We start from the raw sequence: 27,791 nt of genomic DNA on the forward strand, positions 1-27,791 counted from the left end.
TGAGAGAGAGAGAGAGAGCACGCGGGCCCACCTTTTTCCACCGAAATTTCGTGCAGAAAAAGGGCTCGGGAGTTTTCAGACACGACCCGGAGATCTCGAGTCCACCCCATCTTCTTCCTCTCTCTCTCGTTCTAATCGCTTCATATAATTCTGTAGTTCAACCAATTCATTGATTCTGCGTTCCTCTGAGCCTTTTCTCCGCGGGGACGAAATGGGGACTCCCGAATTCCCTGATCTCGGGAGGCACTGTAGCGTCGATGACTGCAAGATGATCGATTTCTTGCCTTTCACATGTGATCGATGCAACCAGGTTCATTTCCCCCTTTTTTTTGTCATTTTCTTGTATTTTTGGCATTCTGCGGTTTTCCCCTTGTTGGGGTTTTAGAACAGATTATGCAGTTTGTTTTGCCTAGTTATTTGGTCAAATGGGTTTCAAGTGTCCATCTTAATCGTTGGTCATTTTTTTGTTTGCAATTTTTCGATTGGTGGTTTCGTTTCTTTCCCCTGATCATAGTTATGGTTTAAATGATTATAATTATCGACTTATCATGATTGTGGTAGTGTTCATGTTATCCAAAAAATACTAAATTCAAGATGATTAGTGATGGCTCTATTTTGGAAGAGAATTAGGTGAACTGGTTGGAATCATCACCTTTTCTTAGTCAAAATTTTGTTTTGTCAATCCTTGAATTGAAATTTGGAGGCGTAAGATTTGTTTAGTCGCAGTAGATGATTCAGGAAATTTGATTACGTGGTGACTTGCATTAAATATACTGATTCAGAATAGTTGAATTGAAATGGAAAGGATATGCTGGGGGGATTCTTTTTCATGAAGCTATCAGTACGTGGATAATTCTTGCTTGCATAATCTATGGTGGAAGACCCAGAATGATTTTCTTTTTTGGTTCATATGCCCGACCCCAATTGTTTTGGGATGAAGGCGTAGTTGTTGTTGTTGTTGTTGTATAATCTATGGTGGACTTTGTTAATGCATCTCTTAATATGCCTCCAGAAATCACATAAATCAAAACCTCGACCAGTAACCCTAACAAATGTCCCAAATATCTAGAGAGACTGAGGGGATGCTTGTTGCATATGGAAAGGCATAGAACCTGCTCCTGCAAAAAATCACAAAAAGAAAGCTGTTTCTACGGCAGATGAAGGCTCACTTGACCTTCACATCATCTTCAATTTACATGGGATTGTCATCATCTACGTCCTCAGCTCCTTCCACGTTTATCTATTGAATGTTTTTTTCAGAATCTTTGCTTCTTCTTGAATCCATGCATCCATAAAAAAATTCCAAACTAATGGGATCAAATTGCTCTAATTGCTCTTCTGCCTCCTTGATGATAACTTTTTTATTTGCCTAAAAAGATGACATGAAAAAATTAAAATTAATTGGGTTTTGTATGATATAAAAAACTTAAAAAAAACATATGAAAATGACAAATAACTTTATAAATTTATATACCTTTGTCTTAGCCGTAAGTTATAGCGAACGTAGACAAGGTCATCTGGCCTTTTGTGCTCCAATCTATTTCTTCGATTTGTATGTATTTACTCAAATACACTTCAATTGTTCTCGCTCCAATCTATTTCTTCGATTTGTATGTATTTACTCAAATACACTTCAATTGTTCTCGCTCCAATCTATTTCTTCGATTTGTATGTATTTACTCAAATACACTTCAATTGTTCTCTCATCTACTTGCACTACACGTTTAACTAAGAATGCGAATGATAAAAGCTCTCAACTTTGAAACATCACTTCTAAACCTGGTCCACCACATGTCTGAAAAAAATAAGAAAATGAGAAATCAGTAAGACAATAACAAATACAATCCTATAAAACATTATAACTAAATAAAAATATAAAATTAAAATTGAACTAGACAAAATAAATCAATCGATTTTCCCTCATTCATCGAGTGCCCTATTGTCATGTTGGATCATTTGATGCCATCTTCTCCCAAAAAAACTGAACAAGAAGCAAAAAATAGGGTTTACCTTAACCCACTTCCTTGAGCGAAAAAATGGTGAAAATGTACTCTTACTTGAACAAACTGCAAAAACCCTCTTCCTTGTGCATGGATCGGCCCCCAAATCGCTCTCACGGGTCCTAGGGTGCCTGAATACCTCTCTAATAACTTCTACACAAATGAGGAAGCCAGCCTTCAAGAGGTCTTTAAAACCCAAAACTTAAATATTGCGATTTGGTCATTTTTAAGTGCGCCAGTACAATGCACCATGTATCGTACGATATGAGCCTGTATTGTATGAGACATACAATACAAATACGATACACTCTTGTATTGCGATACAAGTGCGTATCATATCGATTTTTTGTATAATAACAATATGTATCATACTAAGTCACACAGATTCGGCAAAGCAGGTGCCACACCTGTGTCGACGCGATGTGGGTGTGCGTGCGGGTGCGGCACCTGGTGCGGTCAACACGACCATGGTCATTTTCGTCCAATTTTTGGACATAAAAAAAGAAATTTTGAGAGAAATACAATAAAAAGTTTTTGAGAGTCAAAGGGAAATACTACTTATCGATATCATTTGCTACAACTAACAAGAAGTGCAATAAAAAGTTTTTGTGTTTTGTATTAGCATTCGTGAAGAGGGTTGAAAAGAATTCAGACTAGAAACATGGAGAATGCACATTCTTGCCAATTCAATCTCATCACAATCATGTAACAGTTTCAGGCAAACAAGCTACACCATAAGATTCCTGCTTACTCATGCTATATCCGCATCCATACCATTATGAGATTCTTAATGGGATAAGCCCATGAAATAACCATATTCTGCGTCATATTAATGTATCCACACAACAGAGAAAATATCATAAGATTGATCCTCAGTCTACTTATGCACAGACATTTCCATTGTGTAGGCATTAGATTCTTCTATCACTCAAGTTGTGAAATGTTGATTTTCCATCTTCATTCCATAAATTTCATAAGTCATATCATAGATACCAAACATTCCTCAATATGTCACAGGGACTCTCCAACTAGGTGCCGCACCCGCACCCGATGCGGTCAACCTGACCCTGGGTGCAGTCAACGCACCCAGGGTCATTTATGTCCAACTTTTGGTCTCTCTCTCTCTCTCTCTATATATATATATAATTTTTTATATTTTTGCCGCACCCCCACACCCAAGTTTTTTGAAAGTGCCGCACCCGCACCCGCACCCGCACCCGCACCCGTACCCGCACCCACACCCACACCCACACCCACACCCACACCCGCACCCATGTGACATATGTATCATATCATACGATACAGTATAATACATACAACCTTGATGTCAAGTGGCCTGCATTGTTCTCTTTGGGATGGAGAAGGCTTACTTTTTTGTCCAAAGGCCCTCAACTATATCCTTGTCTTCTTTCCTTTTTCTATTTTTGGAAGAGCAAAATCATTGCCATCTTTGCATGTCCTCTCTTATCATATTTGGTGAGCATATTGAAGTGAGAACCCAGGCTTCATTCCACCAATTTTCTTACTTTTCCACATGTGGTGGACTATGTAATAGATATATGTTTGTGCTATGCAAGGTTTGGAAACCCAATGACATGATTTATGTCAGACAGATACTCAATTTTGGCCTCCATATCATGTCCCCTTGTATACTAGTCATATTGAAAATTTCATATAAAAGGCCGTATTTGCATATTTGTAGCTGTATCCTTGTGATGTAGCTCATGATTCGACTTAGCTGTCCTAGACTTTCAGCTGATCATGCTACACAGACACATATCTCTTGATTCGACCTTGTTGTCCTAGACTCGTACTTTTTTTACTCGGCTAGATCATGTTATCTATATAAATAAAATAAAATAATTAAAATATATATATAAGGGCTGATTTTATATACTTTAGCATCTGGCATTTATGATGCCAAAAACTGGTGAACTGCACACTATCTCAAAGGTTTGATATGTGTATATATTTACAGTTGTTTGTACTTGCAACATAGTAGAAAATGCTACACTTTCAAGTTATTCTAGTGTTGTAAGTATCGTACGACACGGTACAATACGTATCGTTACTTTGAGGGAAAACGATACCATACATGCCCATATCTCGATATGGGTGTGTATCGTACCTGTATCAGGTGTATCGCAAGATACACCCCCTGTATCATATGATATGGTACGATACGATTACACCCCCTGTATCGTACGATATGGTACGATGCATATCTTTTTTTCTTTTTGAATCACATTTCATAAACTTGGTTATTTTGGTTTTGTTTATATAATATGAAAGTATGAGTCTTGTGGCATTGTTCTTGTGAGATGTGCATGCAATATTATCTATGATTCTATATTAGTTGACGTTTGATGATGTCTTATGTATCTTATAGAGACATAAATGTGATTTTATGGTTGTATTTTGTGCAATTCGTCATTGTTTCATATGCTATGGTTTTTTTCTAATTTTTGTTAATTTTTTTCTAATTTTTCTTGATTTTTTGGGATTTTTGAATTTTTTTACTAAAAATTTATGATACGTTTATGGTATGATACAATACGATATGGTGTTACTTTGGGCCTGACCGATACGGGTAACAATACGATACTTACAACCTTGAGTTATTATGTGGATCTAAACTTTCAGGTGTGATGTACATAATTTGTTTAGTAGAAAATTAGGTTTTGGATCATATGATTGCATCATGTGAGCGGCTAGGGCTTCAAAACCAATGGCCTGCCATGTATCAAAATTTCATGTCTCAAAATATTCATATTTGTACATAGAAAAAATATGAACAAAAGTGCGATATCTTGCAAACCAACCATGTTGAACACATCTGAGAGTTCAGATTGGGTGGGGTATAACTTGCACCTATGATTTCTCAACTAGATCGTACATACCATAGGCAATAACACACGCACACACATATATGTATGTATGTATTGATTAAGGTTGACTTGGGAGAGTCATTGAATTGACTGTTCAGATCATGTGCCTTCATGTACTGTTTCATTCCCAGCAGCCTTTAGGATTTTATGCCAATCTTGGAATGAGGGCCTGTCATTTGACCAGTTGAACCATGGGTCATGTCATCCCATATAATGGCCTAGTTTGTAACTTGTTATCTTCTCATTTTTTCTGAACGCATGTATTAAGGATGACATAATCTAGTTTTAATAATAGATTAAAAGAAAGGGTTGCATGGTCTTTTTAATATGTACTGATGCAGCCAAAGAAGCAAAAGATGGAGTATGAGGTGCAAATATTCATGCATTCCCTTTAAGATAATTACTATTATCTTTCATAGTTCTTTCTTCTAGGGCTGAATGTATTGTTCAAGTTAGATATAGTTTTTTGTATGTAGATAATTCATGAGATGTCTTTTATTGATTAATTTGTGTTCATAAGGAATAGCATGTTTCCACCCTTTTGTTGTGCTTTGTATGGTTCCCTATGTCACAGGGATTCGGCTAGCAGGGTGCCGCACCCGCGTCGACGTGTGTGCGGGTGCGGCACCGGGTGCGGTCAACCCGACCCTGGGTGCGTTGACCGCACCCAGGGTCATTTTTGTCCATTTTTTTTTGTTTTTTTGTTTTTTTTGTTTTTAATTTTTTTTTGCCCTATGAAATGGACTGTGGAATTTTAAAAAAAAATCTTTGGGGGGGGGGGGCACTGCCCCCCTATAACCCCCCGCCAGCGGGACCCGCGCCGGGGGGAGCCCCCGGACCCCCCTTCCTGCAAGGGCAAAAACAATGAATCAGGCTCCACAACTCATCACTTTCATCTTTGGGGACAACCATATAAGATAAAAAAATGGTAAAAAGTAAGTTGGGCATAAATGTCATGGACCTTAACAACTACCATACATTCATACATATACACTATATATATATATTACATTTTTGCCCCTGCCGCACCCCCGCACCCGGTTTTTTTGGAAGTGCCGAATCCCCGCACCCGCACCCGCACCCGCACCCATGTGACATAGATGGTTCCATACACTCTAGCCTTCTCCACGGATAAATGGCAACTGCTTGAGTTTCTGCATGCAAGTTGGTTGTCAATAGCTGATTTGTTCATCATGTTCTGTTATCAAAGCAAGATAACACATTTATATGAGATGGACATGTTTGGATGAACTTTAAATGTTATAATGCACTTGTTTGGATGGTCTTCAAATGTTTAACTTGTCAAAAGCTTTTCGTTTGTCTGAGAATGTGGTCTACCTAGAAGCCCTAGATTATGGCTCAAGGTCTGCCAACTTTGAAAACTTGAAAATTCATAGAAGATGGCCTGGTTTAGGCATGGAGTCAAGCTACCAATTTCCAATTGTTCCTTGCCGAAGTCTCCTAATGGTAATGTGTGTAAAGTTCAGATAGGGGTGATGTAGCCCCTTGTAGATGGTTGCCATCCTTGCTTGGATCCCCATCTAACTATGATTATGTTTTAGATAATGGCATAAAAAATGCCTATCCGTGTCTTTTTGCTGGTTGGCAAAGCTTGGTCGAGGGGTGCTGACTGGGAAGGAATCTGTATTTTGAGATGTCCAAGGAGATGTGGGTCCATCACCTTGTAAGGTATTCATTTGGTTCATCACCCCAGCTGACTTCTGCAACAAATGTACCATGATCTTAACTTGATCATCTGTGGCTTGTCCACTGATACAATACTCATCAGAATAAGCAACAACTAAAAGATGGCGATAGCTGCATTGGAATGTGCAGCAATTAGGAGACTGACAATGAGAAGCTGTTCTATAACAAGGCAAAATGTTGGCCATGGGGTGTTTGCAGGTAACTCTGAGGAGTGCTGATGTCATTTGATAGGTTTGTCACATTGTCAATCAAGTTGCAGCCTGAGAAAAGACATCAGTTTGGTAGGAATGTTTACCTTGTTTGAACGAGAGTTACCGAAAGCTTTTTAGATAGGTGGAAAGCCCGCTTCCTGGAAACTCGCTTCGGAAGCGCGATACTCTTCTCTTCCGAAACTTGATGGGAATCTTGATTCTCCCACGCTTCTCTTATGCTTTCTATGTGCTTCATCTATTCTTATTATATGTTCTTTCACTCTGCTTTTCTTGTTTTTTGTGTTTCCTGTCACGCTTCTCACTCACTTCCATGTGCTTTCTTTAAATTGGCAGTCATCATTTTTAGATTTTGTTCAAAATATAATTTTTATATTAAAAAATCATGAAATTTAAGAATAGTCACTTTTATTTTAGTTTTTATTTGCATTCCATTTTTATTCTCATTCAGTTCTTATATTATTTTTTTTATTCCTCGCTTCCCGCTTTCTATACATTTTCAAATGCATCGCTTCTCACTTCTTGCTTCCACTTCCCGTATCGTTTCCTGCTTCCATTTTCTAGTATGACAACCTTGTTTCCAACATCGTGGATGCTGCAAACTTATGGTGTTGAATATCTGTTGGGGAGTTACTGTTCTAAATCGTTCTGTCTATATGATGTATCATGATGGTAATTGACTTCTTACTGCATTGAATGAACAAGCAAGCCTATACCTTTGTGTCAAGGGTGAAATGCAGCCCATAGTGACAAAAGTTTAAAACAGCAAAAAATCGGCAGTCAAAAAACTCGGGAGGTTTTGAAAATTTTCATAAATCTTGTGTTTTTTTTCTGCAAAATCTCGTCAATAAAAAAAAATTAAAATAAAATATTTTTTTATAAGAAAATATAAATAAAACACATTTTTAAAAAATCTTGGGGGTTTTCACAATAAATATCTGCTAAAAATGTAAATATCATGATATATGTCACAGTTTGAAAATCTCGCGAGAAATTGCTGTTTTAAACTTTCAGGCAATTTCTCACAATATTATCGCGAGATTTTTATAAATCTTGCAATATTTTTCACAGAGATGCAGCCCTCTGTTTTAGGGCATAGAAATCCCTTTTCCAACATTATTTTGTATGTGGATGACCATCAGTAGGATTTAGTAGATATCCAGCCTTCTTTGTAGAAAATTTCATGGAAGGAGGCAATCTTTAGCTCTGTGTAAGCAATCAACCATTGGGTTGGGTAAGAGAAACAAGAACATGAATGGCATCGATTGACATTATCAGTTGGAAGTTTTGTTATCTTCAGGCTCAAGACTGAGATCATGCTTCCTGCATATTTTTGTTGCACTCCCTATGTAAAATTGGCAAAGTGGATGACCTGGGGCAGTGAATCTGTGCCTTGTGCATGTACAAAAAAGTCCATAATCTGACAATATTGTCCACTTCAAGATAGTCTTTGAATTTTAAGATGCTGTCATCAGTTAGATATTTAATGCAATGTTCCCATTTACAAACAAGTTCATTTTCCTCAATGGGTTTTCCCAAGTATTTCATTCATTGAGTATGTGGGTTTCATTGTCATGGCATTTACCTGTTGATAAATGCGCTTGAGTTGTAGGAGGCTGGATTAGTTTGCTTGCTAACAAGGTGATGAAAGCTTCAATGTTAAAATAGTTGTATATGTGGAAGGAAAATGGTGAGATTTGTGCCGCTGGTAGGCATAGCTTGGTCAGTGTATACCCAGAAATCATGGTTTTATGTGCTTGAGCATGGCCATCAATGGTCAAATCTTCCCCAACCAAATTGTACAATATAAATTGTACATATATATACATAAAACTGTATATATGTATTTTTTATTATATATATAATATAGTATACATATATGTACATAAATATACATATATATGAATTTATTCTAAAGAAACAAGTCTTTAATCATACACAATATGTCCTCCAAGGATCCAAGAGAACCAGAACAACAAATGTCTATAAGAGGGCACACTACCAAAACCTACACAATGGGTATTCACCAACAATACTTAAAAAATAATATTTTATTCATCACCAAAATGCAAGAAGCATTACATTTGAAGAGGGGAATGACCCCTATTTATATACAAGGGATGAGAGGGAAGAGAGGACTCAATAGAGTCGTTGGAGCTAGTCCATCAGCTCTATTTATAGTCGTTGGACTAGCTCCAATGGCTCCAAGACTAGTCAACCTTTGGTTGACTAGTTAGATATCTAGTCATTTTGAAATAGATACAAAAAAAGTAAAAGAATAATATATATATATATATATATATATATATATATATATATATAATGTGTGTGTGTGTACAATTTAACATTTCCCTCAAACTTACAGTATAATAACGGAAAGTTTGTCTAAAAGAAAGTGATATCTCGGAACTTCAAGAGATTTGGTGAAGAAATCTGCTACCTAATATTCCGATGTTATATAAGGCAGATCTATAGTCCCATGAAGATATTCATCTTGAACATGGTGACAGTCCATTTTAATATGTTTAGTTCCTTCATAAAAGGTGTGATTGTTGGCAATATAGATCGCACTCTTGTTGTAATAGCACATGTGTGAGGTGCCAATTACTTGAACTCCCTTGTCAGCTAACAACCTTTTGAGCCGGACCGCCTCCATCGTTGTAGTTGTCATTGCTCGATACTCAACTTCAGTTGATGAAAGCAAAACCTTTTGTTGCTTCTTGCATTGCTACAAAATCAGAGATTCACCTAAAAACACATAAAAACCCGTGGATGAGTTCTTATTATTGGGATCACCTCCCCAGTCAACATCAATGTAAGCAATTAAATCTAATGAAGATGAAGCAAACAAAAAAGTCTTCGAGAAAGTGAATTTTTAATATATCTAATAATAATCAGGACTGCTCTCTTGTGAACAAAAGTGGGTGTGTGCTGAAATTGACTACCTGTGTGTAATATGTGATATATCTGGCCTAGTAATTGAAAGATAAAAGAGTACTCCAATGAGTTATCTGTAAGGATTAGGATCTTCAAGAGATTCTCCATCATCAATTCGCATTTTGGTGTTGTTAATCTTAGGAGTATCAACTTTCTTATCATCACTGATTCCAGACTTGAAAACAATATCAAAAGCAAATTTAGACTGAGATAATAAATACACTCTAGGAGAGTACAACAAACAACAACAACTACGCCTTCATCCCAAAACAATTGGGGTCGGCGACCCTCTAGGAGAGTAAGCAACTTTAATTCTTAAAATATATTTAAAAAAACCTAAATCAGTCATTTCAAAATGTTTTTTGAATTTTTTTTTAATATTTTAAACTCTCAGTTTGTCTCTTTCGGTGATGATCACGTTGTCCACATAGAGAAGTAAGATAATAATACCTGCGTAAAAAATCTTGACAAATAAGGCTGTGTCAGTCAAACAAGATCTAAATCCAATATCAATCATAACACTACTAAACCTATCATATCAGGCTTTTGATGCTTGTTTAAAGCCATAAAGAGTTTTTTTAGATGAAAAGCTCTACTCTTAGGAACATTTATACCAGGAGGTGCCTCCATATAAACTTCTTCAATTAAGTTTTCATTACGAAATATATTTTTGACATCCATTTGAAATATAGGTCATTTTCTAACTGAAGCTAAAACTAACAGTGATCATTCTAGCAACTGGTGCAAAAGTTTCTTCGTAGTCTATGCCATATTCTTGGGAATAGCTTCTAACAACCAATCTGAATTTATATCTTTTAAGAGTTCTATCACTCTTGATTTTGATCTTATATACCCACCTGCAACCTATAGGTTTCTTCCCTTGTGGGACATCTTGAATGATCTAAGTGTTAAAATTGTAATCTCATAGTTAATCTCATATGTAATATGCCACTATCTTATGTAATCTTATTTTTTTAGTTTAGTTTCATAGTTTAGGTAGGATTGGATTAGTTAGTTTTTCATTATTTTCATTTTTGGACATGTAATAGGCTTTATGCCTTTTGACTAAGTCAAAAAGCATAAAGCACTAAGAGAGTCGTTGGACTCCCAACGACTCTAAATAGAGCCGTTGGGAGCCCAACGACTCCTTCTCCCTCTTCTTTATTAGTTCTATAAATATGGGGTCTCACCCCATTGTAAAGCATTCTTTTTGTTGTGGGTTATATCCCACTTGAATTAAATTATATTTTTCATTTTGATTTGCATTCTCACTTGGGTGGTTTCTTTTGTGTGAACCTTATTGGTTCTTGTGAGTGAGCTTTGCTTATGAACCTTTATGGTTCTTGTGGGAGATCTTTTGTGAGAATCATTTGAGGATTCAGATTGTGGGTTGCATCTTCTCACATGGTATCAGAGCGAGGTTGGTTGAAGTGATCAAGCTAAGTTCTTTTGGTGCATCGAAAAGCGTGCCATTCGAGATTTTAAAAGGAAATAAAGTTCCTTTGAAGTTGTGATCGTGTGAAAGCTTGGAGGAATACTTGTACTCACCGTTTGTGGTAGAGTATCCTCTTCTTTATCTCCTTTTTTTTGCATTTGTCCTCTTTCTTCTCCTCTTTATCTTTTCCTTCCCAAAATTGTAAAATGGATGACAATGATAATGTCACTATTAAGCCCATCAAACTCAACGATTCCAACTATGTCACATGGGCTTCAATCATGAAGCATCTTATATGGAGAAAAGGATTATGGGGATTAGTAGATGGAACCGATTTGGAACCTACCCTAATCCTTACAAAAGATGAACAAGACAAAGAAATACCTCTCACGAAGGTAGAAAGAATTAAAGTCATCTTCACTTACGAAAAAAGTGGAAGGAATGGAGAATAGGACATGCCAAGATCATGTATTGGCTCATAACAAGCGTTGACATAAAGAAATGCTCAAGCCTTGGAAAGTTTGAGCATGCAAATGATGCACGTGATTACCTTAAGAGAATGTATTCTCTTAAAGATATTGCACATGTGTGCAATCTACAAATCAAAGTTAGAAATATGGTTCAGGGAGACAAAAGTATTAGAGAATACTATAATGGCTTGTCGAAATTATAAGAAGAGTTAGCTCTTCTTGAACCAAAGTGGCATTGTCCACAAGATATAGAACTCTGCCAAAACCAAATAAATGCGGAACATTTCTTTCAATTTATTAGTGGATTAAGATCGGAGTTTGAATCTACCAAGTCTATTCTTCTCTATCGTGGAAAGGTGCCTTCAATAGAAGACACAATAGAAGAACTAAGTATAAAAGAAAATAAACTCAAAGGTAGAATCACCAAGTGTGATGATGACTTTGTTTTAGTCGTATCAAAACCAAAAAATTATGTTAGAACTTACAAACCCCCTAACTATGGAAGGGGAAATGATGAAAGACAAGGGAATGATTTTGAGAAAAGAAAAATCATTTGTTATTATTGTCGGGAACCAGGACATGTGAAAACTTACTATCCAAAATTGAAGAGACCTTATGAGAAAAAGGTTGCCTCAGTCAGACCTCCATAAGAGTCAAATGAATCTTCCATTGGAAGTATGTCCTTAATACAATTGGTGGAAGCGCTTCAACCTCTACTCAAGGGAGCATCTTCATCTATTGGAGCCGCAGTTGTAATGAAGTTAATTGAATCCAATACACACGCAAGAACACACCTTCAATCAAGTAGAATGCTTGATTGAATCAACACATCACTCACACAAGAGTCTAATAAATTGTTATTGCATATTAACACTCAAGAGAAAGAGTTAAGAAATACAAGAGGCCATATAGCCTATTTATAATGCTCCCAACGGTCATATTTATGATCGTTGGGAGCAGCTCCAACAACTACTTTGGAGCTTCTCCCAATAAAACTCAAAAAATAAAAAGTGAAAAATAAAAAAACAAAACAAAAAAGAAAACTCAAGTTGTCAGCCCCTAATGGGCTGACGCCTATTACAGTAAAAGGATCGAAATACCCTTGATGGGTATTTTGGTTTACAGTTGAGTACATATATGTATATGTATATCTTAACACCTCCCTTCAAACTCATGGTACAACTATCAAGAGTCTGCCAAATAAGAAATGAAATTTGGGTGGCGGTAACGCTTTGGTGAAGAAATCCGCGAGTTGATACTCTGATGGAATATAAGGCAGTGTGATAGTCTTCCACAAGAATTCTTCACAAACATAGTGACAATCCATCTCAATGTGTTTCGTCCTCTCATAAAATGTATGATTGCTTGCAATGTATACAACACTCTTATTGTCATACACAATTTTGAAGGTTCTGTAATATGAACCCCCAAGTCTTTGAGAAGTTGTCTCAGCCATACTAACTCAGATGTAGTGGTCGACATGGCTCGATACTCAGCTTCAGTGGAGGAGAGTGACACATTCTGTTGCTTTTTGCATCGCCATGAAATTAGAGTCACCTATAAATATGCATAAACCATTGGTTGGGTGTCTATCATTAACATCCCCTCCCCAGTCAGAATCAGAATATGCAATGACTTCTAGTGAGAAGGAGGATGATAAAAACAAATCAAGATTAATATATTTTTTAATATATCTAACAATTCTCATTACAACACTCATATGCACTGTACTGAGAGCATGTTGAAATTGACTAGCAGAATGAATAGCATGAGATATATCAAGGCGGGTAATAGAAAGATAAGACAAAGCCCCAATCATCTGTCTGTAGGGCGTTGGATCTTGCAAAGGCTCTTCATCATCTATCTTCATCTTGACATTTATGACTTCTGAAGTATCAACCAATTTTTCATCCGAGAGTTCTGATCCTTCAATGATCTTCGATGCGTATTTAGTATATGACAAAAAATAACCACGATGTGAGTAAGCAACTTCTATTATAAGAAAGTATCATAAAAAACCAAGATCTGTCATGTCAAAGTTGACTTTAAGCACATCTTTGATATGGTTAACTCCCTGCTTATCATCTCCTGTAATTATCATATCATCTACGTACAGTAGTAGAATCACCATTCTTGCATCAGAAGACTTAATAAACAATGCAGTATCAGTAAAACAATATTTAAAATGAAATTGTGTCATCATATCACTGAACCTATTATACCAAGCTTTTGAAGCTTGTTTTAAGCCATAAAAGGCCTTACGTAATCAGAGAGTTTTCCCATGTGCTAAAGTCAAGCAAGGTGGAGGATCCATGTACACTTTTTCATCTAGACTGCCATTTAAAAATGCATTTTTAACGTCCATTTGAAATATAGGTCATTTCCTAATCGATGCTATAGTAATGAGAGTTCTAGCAGTAGTTATGCAAGCGACTGGGGCAAACGTCTCATCATAGTCGATCCTATATTCTTGACTATATCCTTTGGCCACTAACCTAGCTTTATATCTTTCTAATATCCCATCGTACTTGGTTTTTACCTTGTATACCCATCTGCATCCTATAGTTTTTCTTTCTTTAGGTAATGTTTGGATCTCTGAAGTTTTTGCTCTTTCTAATGCTTCTAACTCATCGTTCATCACCTTAACCCATTCTTGACGATGTTTAGCCTCATGATATGATTGAGGTTCAGAATACGAGTGAATTGTCATTAGGCAAGATCTATACCTTGGTTCAAAGGAATCATATGATACAAATCTACTAGGAGCTCTTGAAATTCTTATGGATTTTCTAAGGCTAGAAGAGTGTTCTTTTTTATTTTGAGAGTATCTTTCTAAAGCACATGGTGGGTGATCTTCGGTACGTCGAGCATAGGTTTGTAAATTATTGTGAGATAGGTCTACATTGTCAAGATTCCTATTCACATTCTCATTTGTCTTGTGCATGTCTTAGTTCTCATGAATATTTTCACACTTATCATTGACTAGGTCAAAGAGGAACGAATAATCACAACTCTCTTGGATATTTTCTTTGCTAAAACCTTTTTTATTTTTAAAAAACTTAACATTTCGAGAAACATACAATTTGTTTCTTTCAATGTCATAACACCTATATCCTTTTTGGTTTTCGGCATAGCCCAGAAACACACAAGGAATGGCTTTAGGGGAGAGTTTATCATTCTTGTTGGTAAGAACAAAACATTTGCACCCGAAGACCCTTAACCTTTTGTAATCAGGAGACATTTTACAAAGTTTTTCAATAGGAGAGATATTTTCAATATTTTTTAAAGGCATTCTATTTATTAAATAGACCATCATAAGTACGGCTTTGGCCCAAAAATCTTTTGGAACATTTCTAGATACTAGAAGTGTTCTAGTAGTCTCAATAATATGTCTATGCTTCCTTTCGCCAAGTCCATTTTGTTGAGGGGTGTATATGGACACGATTTTTTATGTATAATCCCATTTAAGCCAAGATAATTTTAAAATTCTTTTGACACAAATTCTCTCCCGGAATCAGTTCTAAAGATTTGAATATTAGTTTTAAATTGATTCTTTATATAACTGTTAAATTTTTTAAAACAATCAAATACTTCTGATTTGTGTTTTAAAAAGAATATCCAAGAGTGTCTACTATAATCATCTACAAATACAACATAATAGGAAACACCTCCTTTGAATACGACTGGTGCGGGTCCCCATACATCCAAATGCACTAATTCAAATGGATTCTTATTTATAAGGTGTCTTGTTCCAAAAGGTAAAGACTTCATTTTGCCAAGTCCATGATCCTCCTCTTGATCACGATCTTTCTTCTAACAAGCACCCTTTGGAACACCAAAGCTTTGATACCATGTAATGAAGTGGATTGAATCCAATACACATGCAAGAACACGCTTTCAATCAAGTAGAATGCTGGATTGAATCAACACATCACCCACACAAGGGTCTAATAAATTGTTATTGCATATTAACACTCAAGAGAAAGAGTTAAGAAATACAAGCCATGTGGCCTATTTATAATACAAGGGTCACAAAGGGAGCAACCCAAAGTGACTGTTGGGCTGCTCCCAACGGTCATATCCAACAACTACTTTGGAGCTGATCCCAGTAAAACTCAAAAAATAAAAAGTGAAAAAAACAAAAAAAAACAAAAAAGAAAACCCAGGTTGTCAGCCCCTAATGGGCTGACGCCTATTACAGTAAAAGGATCAAAATACCCTTGATGGGTATTTCGGTTTACAACATATACATATACGTATATGTATATCTTAACAACAATCTCTTTAGTTAGCACTTTCGATCCAGGTAAATCTCTATGGCTTCTTGACTCAGGTGCTTCTTTTCATATGATCCCAAATATTAATATGTTATCCGAATGTCATAACTCAAATGGGTCAAATGTTTTTACTGTTGATGGAACATCATTAGAAATCAAAAGGATAGAAAAATTTTGAAAATATTTCTCAAAACTCAAAAAGATTTTATATCCCCACAAATTAGGTATATTCCCAAATTAAACCTCAATCTCTTGCCTGTTTCTCAATTATCTGACCATGGATATAACATTTCCTTCTCCTCTCGTGTTGCCGAGTACAGGATTACCAGTCACGGAAGCTGATTGGGGAAGGCCATAGAGAAGGAGGCCTATACTACATGGATTTTTTGAAAATTCTCAAGAATACTTTATGTTGTAATGTTCAAAAAATGGACTTGGATCTATGGCACAGGAGACTTGGTCATCCTAGCGTATCGAAGATTCATTTTTTTCCAAATATGATTTTTTTGTAATTCTGAGACATTCAAATGTGAAAAATGTATTCTTGAAAAAATGAAGAGATTACCCTTTCAAGAAAATTTTTTTGTCTCTTCTCGACCTCTTGAGTTAGTACATTCGGATGTATGGGGTCCTGCACCTGTCATATCAGAAGAAGGTTTTTTGTACTGGCATTTTTGTAGATGACTTTACAAGGCATACTTGAATTTATTTTCTCAAACATAAATTCGAAGTATTTTTTCATTTTCAAATATTTCATAACCTGGTCAAGAACCAATTTAAAAATGATATTTTAATTTTTCGCACTGATTCAGGGGGAGAGTATATATCAAAAGAATTTAATGATTATTTAAATTTACATTACATTACACATCAAAGATCATGCCCATATACTCCACAGCAAAATGGTTTAGCAGAAAAAAAACATAGGCATATTATAGAAACAACAATGACTCTACTTATTACTCATCAAGTACCAAATTTTTTTTTGAACCAAAGCTACTCTAACTAGAGTATATCTCATTAATAGAATGACATCATCTTTGTTAAACAATATATCACCTGTGAAAAAACTTTTTAAACAAATTCCAGATTATTCAAGATTAAGGGTATTTGGTTGCAAATGTTTTTTTTTTTCTAACAAAAATGATAAACTTTTCCCTCGTGCTATTCCATGTGCGTTTCTTGGTTATGCAAACCATAAAAAAGGTTATAGATGCCTTGATCTCAAAACTAGAAAGTTATATCTATCACGAAATGTATTATTCTTAGAAAACATGAGTTCTTTTGAAATTAAGAATTCTAGAGAAGTAGATGAATGCTCTTTCTTATTGGACTTAGTTCCAAAGATTAATGAAGGTGAAGTTGATCAAGAAGATCAAAATGATATTATAAGCACCAAACCTTCTCATAATAACCCATACTGTATTCAATACTTCAGACGAGGTAATCTAGAGCAACCTTGTGCTCTAGAAAAATATTCTAAAGCACAGGATCAAATAGAAACAAGAAAATCTTCTAGGGTGTCAAAAGTACCCAAAAAATTTGTATCCTATGAGTCCTTTTTACCAAAACATCAAGCATATATTGCCTTATTACATTCCTACATAGAACCTTCTAATTATGATACAACAAAAGAACAATCAGAATGGGTCGAAGCCATGGCAGCAGAGTTAAATGCCTTAGAAAAGGCAAATACGTGGATTGTTCAAGATATTCCACCAAACAAAAAGCCCATAGGATGTCGATGGGTATACAAAGTTAAAACCAAGAGTGATGTCACTCTTGAAAGGTTTAAAGCCCGACTAGTTGCAAAAGGTTATTCCCAAGAATATGGAAGAGACTATGAAGAGACTTTTGCACCAGTCGCTAGAATGACCATCATAAGAACCTTAATAGCTCTTGCTTCGATAAAAAAATGGCATATTTTTCAGATAGATGTCAAGAATGCATTTCTCAATAAGAGCTTAGTTGAAGAAGTGTATATGGAACCACCACCTGGTATTAAAATTTCTCAAGGAAAAACCCTTCGTTTACATAAAGCTTTGTATGGTCTTAAGCAAACCCCAAAGACTTGGTATGATAAATTCAGTCAAGTTATGCTTGATTTTGGTTTTCAATTTTGTCTTACTGACACAACTTTGTTTATTAAAAAATCTAATGTAGGTATTATTATTATTCTTCTCTATGTGGATGACATGATCATCACTGGAAGTGATAAACAGAGAGTTGACAATATTAAAAAATTTCTCAAAGACAACTTTGAAATGAGTGATTTAGGATTCTTAAAAAAAATTCTTGGTATCGAAGTGACTTATTCTCTTGGAGGTTATTTACTAACTCAATCCAAATTTGCTCTTGATATTGTTGACAGGTCAGAAATCACAGATGAAAAACATGTTGACACTCCTGAGTTGTGAATATTAAAATGAAGATTGAGAACCGCTTGAGAACCCAACACCTTACAGACAACTTGTTGGGGCGTTATCTTACCTCTCCATCACAGGACCTGACATTTCACATGCTGTCTACACAGCAAGTCAATTCCAGCATGCTCCTACCACTGTTCATATGGGAGCTATGTTACGCATTATTAGATATCTTAAAACTTTTATCTTTTGAGGACTTTTCTTGTCTGCTTCTTCTTCATTAGAATTAACTGCTTATACTGATGTAGATTGAAGAAGTAATCCCAATGATCGACACTCAACTACTGGACTTTGTGTGTTTTTAGGATAATCATTGATTTCTTGGAGGTGCAAGAATCAATAAAAAGTCTCTATTTCATCAACTGAAGTCGAGTACAGAGCCATGACTACAACCACCATGAAAGTAGTCTGGTTAAAGTGATTACTTCAAGATATGAGTGTTATGAGCACGGGAGCATCACAACTATGCTGCGACAATAAAAGTTCTATTTACATTGCTAGCAATCAGACATTCCATGAAAGGAATAAGTATATCGAGATGGATTGTCACTACGTACGAGAGAAATTCCTACACGGCACCATTGATCTTCCATATGTCTTATCAGAATATCAGTTGACAAATTTCTTTACTAAACCTCTCGCTGCTCCCTGGTTTCATTTTCTCTTAGACAAACTTTCAGTTGTTCAACCGTAAGTTTAAGGGAGAGTGTTACAATTGTAATCTCATATGTAATATACCACTATCATATGTAATCTTATCTTTTTAGTTTAGTTTTATAGTTTAGGTAGGATTGTGTTAGTTAGTTTTTCATTTTTTTCATTTTTGGACATATAATAGGCTTTATGCCTTTTGACTAAGTCAAAAACTAAGAGAGTCATTGGACCCCCAACGGCTCTAAATAGAGCCGTTGGGAGCCCAACGACTCCCTCTCCCTCTTCTTTATTAGCTCTATAAATATGGGGTCTCACCCCATTGTAAAGCATTTTTTTTTTGTTGTCGGTTATATCCCACTTGAATGAAATTATATTTTTCATTTTGATTTGCATTCTCTCTTGGGTGGTTTCTTTTGTGTGAACCTTATTGGTTCTTGTGAATGAGCTTTGCTTATGAATCTTTATGGTTCTTGTGAGAGATCTTTTGTGAGAATCATTTGAGGATTCTGATTGTAGGTTGCATCTTCTCACACTAAGTACTAGCCTTTTCTAAGGCTCCTAACTCTATCCTCATGACTTCGACCCACTCAGAATGTTCTTTAGCTTGAGCATAGGTTGAAGGTTCTACGTAGAAGTGAATTACTGCAATGAATGCTTTGTATTTTGGGGAAAAGGAGTCATAGGATATGAACTTCCTAGGTGACTTAGAAATCCTAATGACTTGCTTCGAACTTTAGATTGTTTAGCATATTTTTCTAGTGCACATGGGTGATTGAAATCCTTACGCCTAAAATACTATAAATAGTTTTGGTTCCTATGAGAATGCTCTTCGTTACTTATAAGACCATTATCAAGGTTACACTCATCCATTATATCAATACCATTATCAAGATCACATTTATGATCATGATTTTCATAATTTGGAATCAAATCAAATAAAAATGAATATTCAGCTACTTCTTCATCCTTTTGAAAGTCAAAGAAATGTTCCTTTTTTAAAGAAGACATTTCTTGAAATATACAACTTTTTACTTTTTAGATCAAAGCACCGATAGTCTTTTTGGTTATTTGCATAACCTAAAAAGGCACAGGGAATAGCCCGAGGGGAGAGTTTAGCATTTTTTTTAGTAAAAACAAAACATTTGCATCCAAAAACAATCAATCTAGAGTAATCAGAAGCTAATTTAAAAAGTTTTTCAACTGGTATTATGTTTTTTAGAGAAGCAGATGGCATTCTATTAATAAGGTATGTAGCAGTTAGAGCTGCTTCAACCCAAAAATCCTTTGGTACTTGATTTGCTATTAGTAAAGTTCTAGTTGTTTCTATAATGTGTGTGTTTTTGTTGGGCCAAACCATTTTGCTGTGGTGTGTGAAGACAAGATTTTTTATTTGTGATGCCATGTAGATTTAGATAATCTTTAAATTCTTTTGATAAAAATTCTCCTCCTGGATCTGTGCAAAAAAATAGAAATGTCATTTTTAAACTTATTTTTAACTAAGTTGTGAAATATTTGAAAATGTAAAAACATTTCAAACTTGTGCTTGAGTAAGTAAATCAAAGTATGTCTAGAGAAGTCTTCAACAAAAATCACATAGTATGCATATCCACCTTTTGATATAACTAGTGTTGGCCCCCAAACATACAAATGTATTAACTCAAGTGGTTTGGAAAAAATAAAAGTTCTTTCATAAAATGATATTATCTTCATTTTACCAAGGATACAATCTTTACACTTAAAATTTTCAAAGTTACACATTTTTTTGAGATTTGAAAAGTATTATAATTTTGATATATTAGGATGGCCAAGTCATTTGTGTCATAAATCCAAGTCAATTTTTTTAACATTGCAACAAAAGGTATCCTTAGGTATTTCTAAAAATTTCATGTAGTAGAGGCCTTCTTCTCTATGGCCTTTCCCAATCAGCTTCCTTGACTGGTGGTCCTTTACCCAACAACCATAAGAAGAGGATAAAACATTACATCCATTATAAGATATTTGAGAAACTGACAAAAGATTTAAATTTAATTTAGGGATATACCTTACTTTTAAAATAATAAACTTTTTAAAATTTTATAAAGTATTTTCGAAATTTACAATTCCTTTTATTTCAAGAGATGAAAATATTTGATACACTTGAATTAATATAACATTCAGATAAAATGTTGTGATTGGGGGTCATATGAAAAGAAGCACCAGAGTCAAGAAGCCATGGAGTTTTACTGGGATTGAAAAAAGAAGAGATTGTGGCTCCAGTTGATGCTTCATTTAAAGAAAATACTCCTTTAAGCAGAGGTTGGAGAATTTCTATAAGTTGTGAGATAGATACGGGTGTACCATGAGATTTGTTGGTTTCATTTGATTCTTGAGACAAACCAACAAGCACCTTTTATTCTTCCCTCTTTTTAAATCTAGGACATTGTTATAATATTTTTCTTGTCATATTCATTACCTTGTTTCTATAAAGTTTGTTATCATACTCATTTTCTTGCTTCCAACAAGGTAACTTGTAAGGGCGCATACAATGGCTAAAACTCATTTTTCAAATAATGCACTCTTATCATATTTTCTTTCATACTCAACTCTTCAATAGTGTCAACAATAGAGAAAAATTTTCTTATATAGAGAATAACCGATTTGATACTCTGAAACTCCCGTCTTTATAAATTGATAGAAATGCTCTACATTAATTTGTTTTTGCCGAAGTTCTCCACTTGGTCTCAAGAATGGATAATTCTTCCCAAAGTTTAGACAATTCATTATAGTGTTCCCTAATACTTTTGTCCTTTTGAGTCATTGTCTGAACTTTGTTTTGTAAATTGCATACACGTGCAATATCTTTAAGAGAATACATATTCTTAAGATATTCCCAAGCTTTGTTGGCATATTCAAATTTTGCAAGACTAGAGCACTTTTTAATATCTACGCTATTGATTAGCCAAGACATAATCTTGGTGTGCCACATTCTTCACTCTTTTTATTTTTTCTAATAGGTAGCTAGTGCCTTAGCCTTCTTACCATCCATCCGTAAAAGTCACTTTTTTTTCATTTTCTAGTTTCTACCTTTGTAAGGACTGGTTTAGGCTTCCGATTAAAACTATTAACTAATCCTCACAATCCATTTCTCCATATGTGGTGCTTCATTATTGAAGACCACATTACAAAATTAATATCATTGAGTTGTATGGGCATGATGATGACTTTCTCATTGTCATCAATTCTTAAAAGGGTGAGAGAGAGAAAAAAGATAAGAGACAAGGGAAAAAGATGAGAAATGAAGAAAGAACAAGAGCATAATCATGGTTCCACAACTTTTGAGTAGAGTCACTGATCACTCAAGCTAACAAACCACTTCTTTCTTCAACTACGCAAGCTTAAGAATACTTGAATCTCCGAAAAAGGAAAAGAGTTTTTTTCTTGCTTCAATGGCATGAAAATCAAGGCTGCAACTCTTCAAAGACCCACGAGCTACCAAGCCCTGATACCATGTAAAGAAACAAAAGTTTTTAATCACACAATATGTCCTCTAAGGATCTAAGAGAACAAGCACAAGTCTCCACAAGAGGGCGCATTATCAAAACCCACACAAGGGGTATTCACAATAATACTTAAAAAATAAATATTTTATTCATCACCAAAATGCAAGAAGCATTACATAAGAAGAGGGGAATGACCCCTATTTATATACAAGGTATGAGAGGGAAGAGAGGACTAGCTCCAACGGCTCCAAGACCACATTCCCTTTCTCCACAAGGGGTATTCACCAAAAATACTTTAAAAATAATATTGTATTCATCACCAAAATGCAAGAAGCGTTACATTAGAAGCATTACATTTGAAGAGGAGAATGACCCCTGTTTATATATAAGGGATGAGAGGACTCAATATAGTCGATGGAGCTAGTCCAACAGCTCTATCTGTAGCCATTGGACTAGCTCCAATGGCTCCAAGACTTGTCAACCTTTGGTTGACTAGTTAGATATCTAGTCCATTTTGAACTAAAAATAATATATATATATATATATATATATCTTAAGCTGCAACTAGACTCTGTCCTTGCTTGGGTGTTTATAAACCAGATCCAATTCTGACTTGAAATATGAATAGTATCCGACAAACTTGCACATAAATTTCACAAAATAAATTCTTTCCTGATTAACCTTTGTCTGGTTTTAACCACCTTGATCAGGATCGGGACCTGGTTCTGCTTAAGCCCAGTCATATTTGACCTAGACATTGACCTAGTACAAGAACCATAAAGTCAGAACCAGGCCTATGGCTAATCAGTGGGTCAGGGAATACGATAAGTGTTAGATTGGATATAAATAGGTTCTATACAGGGAAATAACTATTTATAAGTGTAAGAATGGGCTGATAGTACTGAATACTGGTGCGAGTAGCGATGACTGATGATGATAGAGCATTGATGTTGCACATATAACTGTAAGCAACAAATTGACACAGTATTGCCTTTTAGTCAAATTTGTTTTGGAGATGTTTGGCTCCATGTAGATGATAGATGCAGTGAAGTGCTTTGAAAGTGGAATATATTATGTCCATTAAGATTTGAAATAAGCGGTTATGTCCATTAATATTTGAAATAAGCGGTGCCATTGAAGACCTTTGATGGAAATTGGTGTATGAAAGTGCTTGTATGCATCATGCACAAGGCTGTGCTGAGGATACAGCAACCCATTTGAGTGCAACTGTATGGTGACGTCAAAACGGCTCATTTGCATCGGGATTGATGTAGTGTGGAACTTGCTAAACTGGAGGTGCTTTCATCCCCATCATCACTATGAGTGATGGGGTTCCCCTGTGTTATCACAAAATAGTGATGTAGCCATTTAGTTGCTAAATTGGAAGGGGAAATTGCCTTGTGTTTTTCTTCATGATGTTGGGAAAAAGGGATGAGTTCTTTAAAGGTGGAATTTTCTTACTTTTGAATCAAGGTTTGTAGGATATCTGCTCATTAGACATGAGTTTGTAAATTTCAGTAACCAGATCAGTAATTCTTTTCAGCTCTTTGAGGTAATCTTGGATGATTATTAACCTCTTGCTACATTTCAAAGATTCCCCATCGGTGTAAAGAAAACATATATAAAGCTTCAAGATACATACTGGATCAAGATTCTTTTTTAATTCAAGCCACTCTTCAATTAATGCCTTCTCACAAAGCACCCACTCAAACAAAGGGTCCCAAATCCACCAAAATCCGAACAACAAAGAGATCATCCTTTGGCTCTAATACCATGTCATGATGTGACACGGAAAATAAAAAAGATACTGATCTCACTTGAAACAAATGGAATCCGAATGCATTATCACAATACATTTGGCTAAAGACAACAAACACTACATAGCCAAGAACAAGAAATAAAAAAATAAATACTTTTTATTAATCACAATATTCATATAATTTACAAGGCATCCTCACTTCAATCGCTCACACACACACACATCCCTATTTACGTCCATCCTCTCTCAACTATACAACAAAAAGAATGAGCAATATACAGAGGAAGACACCTAACAGCAAGTTTGTCTAGTCAAAATAACCATTAGAGTTAGTTCCATCGGCTAGTTTGACTATTCAAGCTCAGCCATTAAAGCAAAACCTAACTAGGACAAATCCAAACAGCTAGTTGGTCATCAAAAAATGACCAAAAATAGAAAATAAAAAAAATACAAAAATAAATTTCAATAATGACCAAAAAAATAAAAAAACCCAATCTAACCAAAGTATTCATCAAATATACTTAACCTAAATCCTAAAAAGGTACACAGAATATACCTAAATTAAAGAATAAGTACACAAAAAAATATACCTTTGGTTTACCTGGAATACAAAGATAAATAAAATAGACGAAATACAAAAGAAGTACCTATCTATAAGTACACTTTAGTACACCTAGGTATGTACAACCTATGCAATGCATCATAGTTGGCGAACCCGACGATCCGACTCAGGAATTGTCCTAGTTGGATCGGATCGCGGCCACCAATCCAACCCAAACCTTTTTTAGCCAGGTTCAGGCGTGAATCGGCTAGGAATCGCCCGACTCTACAACTCACTAAGTCAGTCCTGAATCAGACGATTCAGGACTGATACATGACCAACCGTCTCTAACCCGATTCACCGGGTTGAACTGGTATTCATACCGGTTCGTTTCGAGACTGGCCAATTTTAATATATAAAAAGGGGCCGATTGAGTCGAATCTTCCCCTCCCCCATTTTTCGGAGACGAACCTTCTTTCCCTTTCCTCCATTTTTCGGCGACCCTCTCTCTGTCGAAGACCACTGAAAACCACTAGCACCGTTGACAGCCAGGTCCTCTCTCTCTCTCTGCCAGGCGAGCCTTTGAGAGGCAATGCATGATTCATACTGTTGGGGGTTTCCCTATATCGCAGTGTGCACGATGCACACTTTGGGTGTTTTTCACCATGTTTGAGTGTGCAGTGTGGGATTGTGGACAACAAATAAAGTAATAAACCCCACATTTAGGGTTTTTTTGCCTTTCTTTTCTCTATAATTATTGAGTATGCACTATGCAAGTTGCAGCTCATGCTTAATAATTATGCATTATGCACTATGCATTAATTGCATTTTATGCTTTTCAATTTTTAATGCATAATGCTGTTAGAAATTATTAGAACTTAGAAAGGTGATGATTACTAGTTTACTTGTTCATTTTTTACTCGCTTTATTTCTACGTGTAGCTTAATTATTAATAATCATTTCACAATTTTCATTATTATTCTTATGTATGTGGCTGTGTGCAGTTGTGAAGCTTATTTATTTTTTATTCCGATATTTTGTAGTTTTTGTTTGATTTAATGAATTTGCTGCTTGGAGTTTGATTGTTTGCATTCACAATGTAGAAAAAATAGTGTTATATTCAATATTTAAAATATTATTTAAAATAACACAAAAAAATAGGTCCTAACCCGTCTGAGTTACCTAGTTGACCTGCGAGTCAGGGGTCGGGTGATCCGATCCCGAGTCACAGGTTTGCCAACTATGCAATGCATACATCTTAACAAATCAGTCATTGTGCTTACACTTCTGAATCTAAAATCACCACAAAACTTGCTCCCGTCTTTCAGAACCAAGCGTTTCTAAAGAAAAGATGTAGTTGAGTAAGGGGGTAAATGATATTTATTTATTTAAATCTTGTCTTCAATATAGCGTTATGAAAATAGAAAAGGGCTGATGAGTTGGATACCTTTTGTTGCAAGCATGCCCTTGATCCTTTAGTTATCAAACTTTCATACGGAGGAAAACTTTGGGTTATATATGGATATAAAGCTCAGAAACCTCATATACTTGTGGTGATGGAACCTTTAAAATATCGTTAACCATGGTTCTTAGTTGTGAAAACATCATAGTATCAAAGTTGTGGTAAAGAGACATGCACTTCTAGGACTGCCTGTTTGAAATTCTTGTGCATATGACAGATGAACCTTTTATTTTGAACAATGTTACTAATATTTTCCATGGTTGAGTAGAAAGTTTGTCACTTGCCATCATGCGTTGGTATGACTGGTGATCCATAGCTTCAAATTTCATCATCATATGTTACGTTCTTTGACTGTTTCTGTTGTATGCAGATATCAGTTATTTTTTAAAAGCCTTTATATTTGATTGGGGAAGCTATTCTCTTTTTGTCAAGATTTGTCATCCGTGATGAAATTGTCCTGCAAATTCCCCTGAATTTCTGATATTTATTTTTGGAAGACACCATGATGATTGGAGCCACCGATGCTGACATTTTGGACAGGTACTCTGTTTGGAGCACAGGAGTTACAGCAAGCACAACTGCCCCAAAGCGAATCTTCAGGATGTGACTGTCCTGGTGTGCCCACTTTGTGCTAAGGGGGTTCGCCTGGTTCCAGGCGAAGACCCTAATGTTACATGGGACTCACATGTCAACACCGACTGTGACCCTTCAAATTATCAGAAAGCCACAAAGAAGCCTCGTTGTCCAGTCCCAAACTGCAAAGAAATACTAACATTTTCAAATAGGATCAGATGCAGGGACTGCGACCGCGAGCACTGCCTGAAGCACCGGTTTGGGCCTGACCATAAGTGTCCAGGCCCCAAGAAACAAGCTTCATTTGTGGGGTTTTTGATGAAGAGTCAGAAAGCAGACCCACAATCTACACGGGCAACAGGGAAAGCAGAATCACAATCTGCATGGGCAACAGGCTTCTTAAGTGCTGCTTCGAGCATGCGTGCCTCAGCGGAAGCAGGTATTTCAAAATTGAGCAGTGCAACTGGCCAAGTTTTGCAGAAGGCAAGAAGTGGTGCTCTTGCTTCCTGGGAAGCAAGAGGGCAAAGCAGCAGCAGCAGTAGTGGGAGTGGCAACCATGCATTAATGGAGGAGTGCCTTCAGTGCCGGGCAAGATTCTCAACCGTAACAGAGTTGATACAGCATGTAGAAAAGGTTCATGAACATGGTGGCGGGCGAGTTGCGGTTGGAGAGATCTTGGACGTGTGTCCCAAGTGCAACAAGGAATTTCAGGATCCAGTTTCTTTGGTCCAGCATGTGGAGAAGGACCACAGAGGAAGTTCAACTAGTTAGCTTCTTTATTTGAACATCCACATCCACAAGGCATGTTTTATTCATTTTCTCTAATTAAAGGCTGCTACTCATTCTTTTTGGCCTTCCCCAGTGGTTCATCCTCATTTTTTTCTTGAGCTTTGAATAGGAAGAAAATCATTACCATGAGACAGTATCATACTTGCATTATCAATGTTTTTATCTATGAAAAAGGGAAAGAAAAA

General features: G+C 35.9%; 1 protein-coding gene across 1 annotated transcript; it reads left to right on the forward strand.

The window, feature by feature from the left end:
* LOC149828022 (zinc finger (C2H2 type, AN1-like) family protein) lies at window positions 1-27,791 on the forward strand. Its single transcript, XM_090019811.1, has 2 exons — window positions 1-310; window positions 26,785-27,791. Exons 1-2 carry the CDS (start codon window positions 212-214, stop codon window positions 27,586-27,588), a joined length of 903 nt encoding a protein of 300 aa, XP_089875937.1. The 5' UTR covers window positions 1-211; the 3' UTR covers window positions 27,589-27,791.

Source organism: Nuphar pumila, chromosome 10 (assembly GCF_984573655.1).
Source record: "Nuphar pumila chromosome 10, dmNupPumi1.hap1.1, whole genome shotgun sequence".
Classification (NCBI taxonomy): domain Eukaryota; kingdom Viridiplantae; phylum Streptophyta; class Magnoliopsida; order Nymphaeales; family Nymphaeaceae; genus Nuphar; species Nuphar pumila.

What these genes read in the sequence shown, in the direction of transcription:
- LOC149828022 (XM_090019811.1), top strand. Translation starts at nt 212, where the DNA reads ATGGGGACTCCCGAATTCCCTGATCTCGGGAGGCACTGTAGCGTCGAT. An exon ending in CATGTGATCGATGCAACCAG is followed by an intron (nt 311 to 26,784) that starts GTTCATTTCCCC and finishes CATTTTGGACAG; the next exon opens with GTACTCTGTTTGGAGCACAG.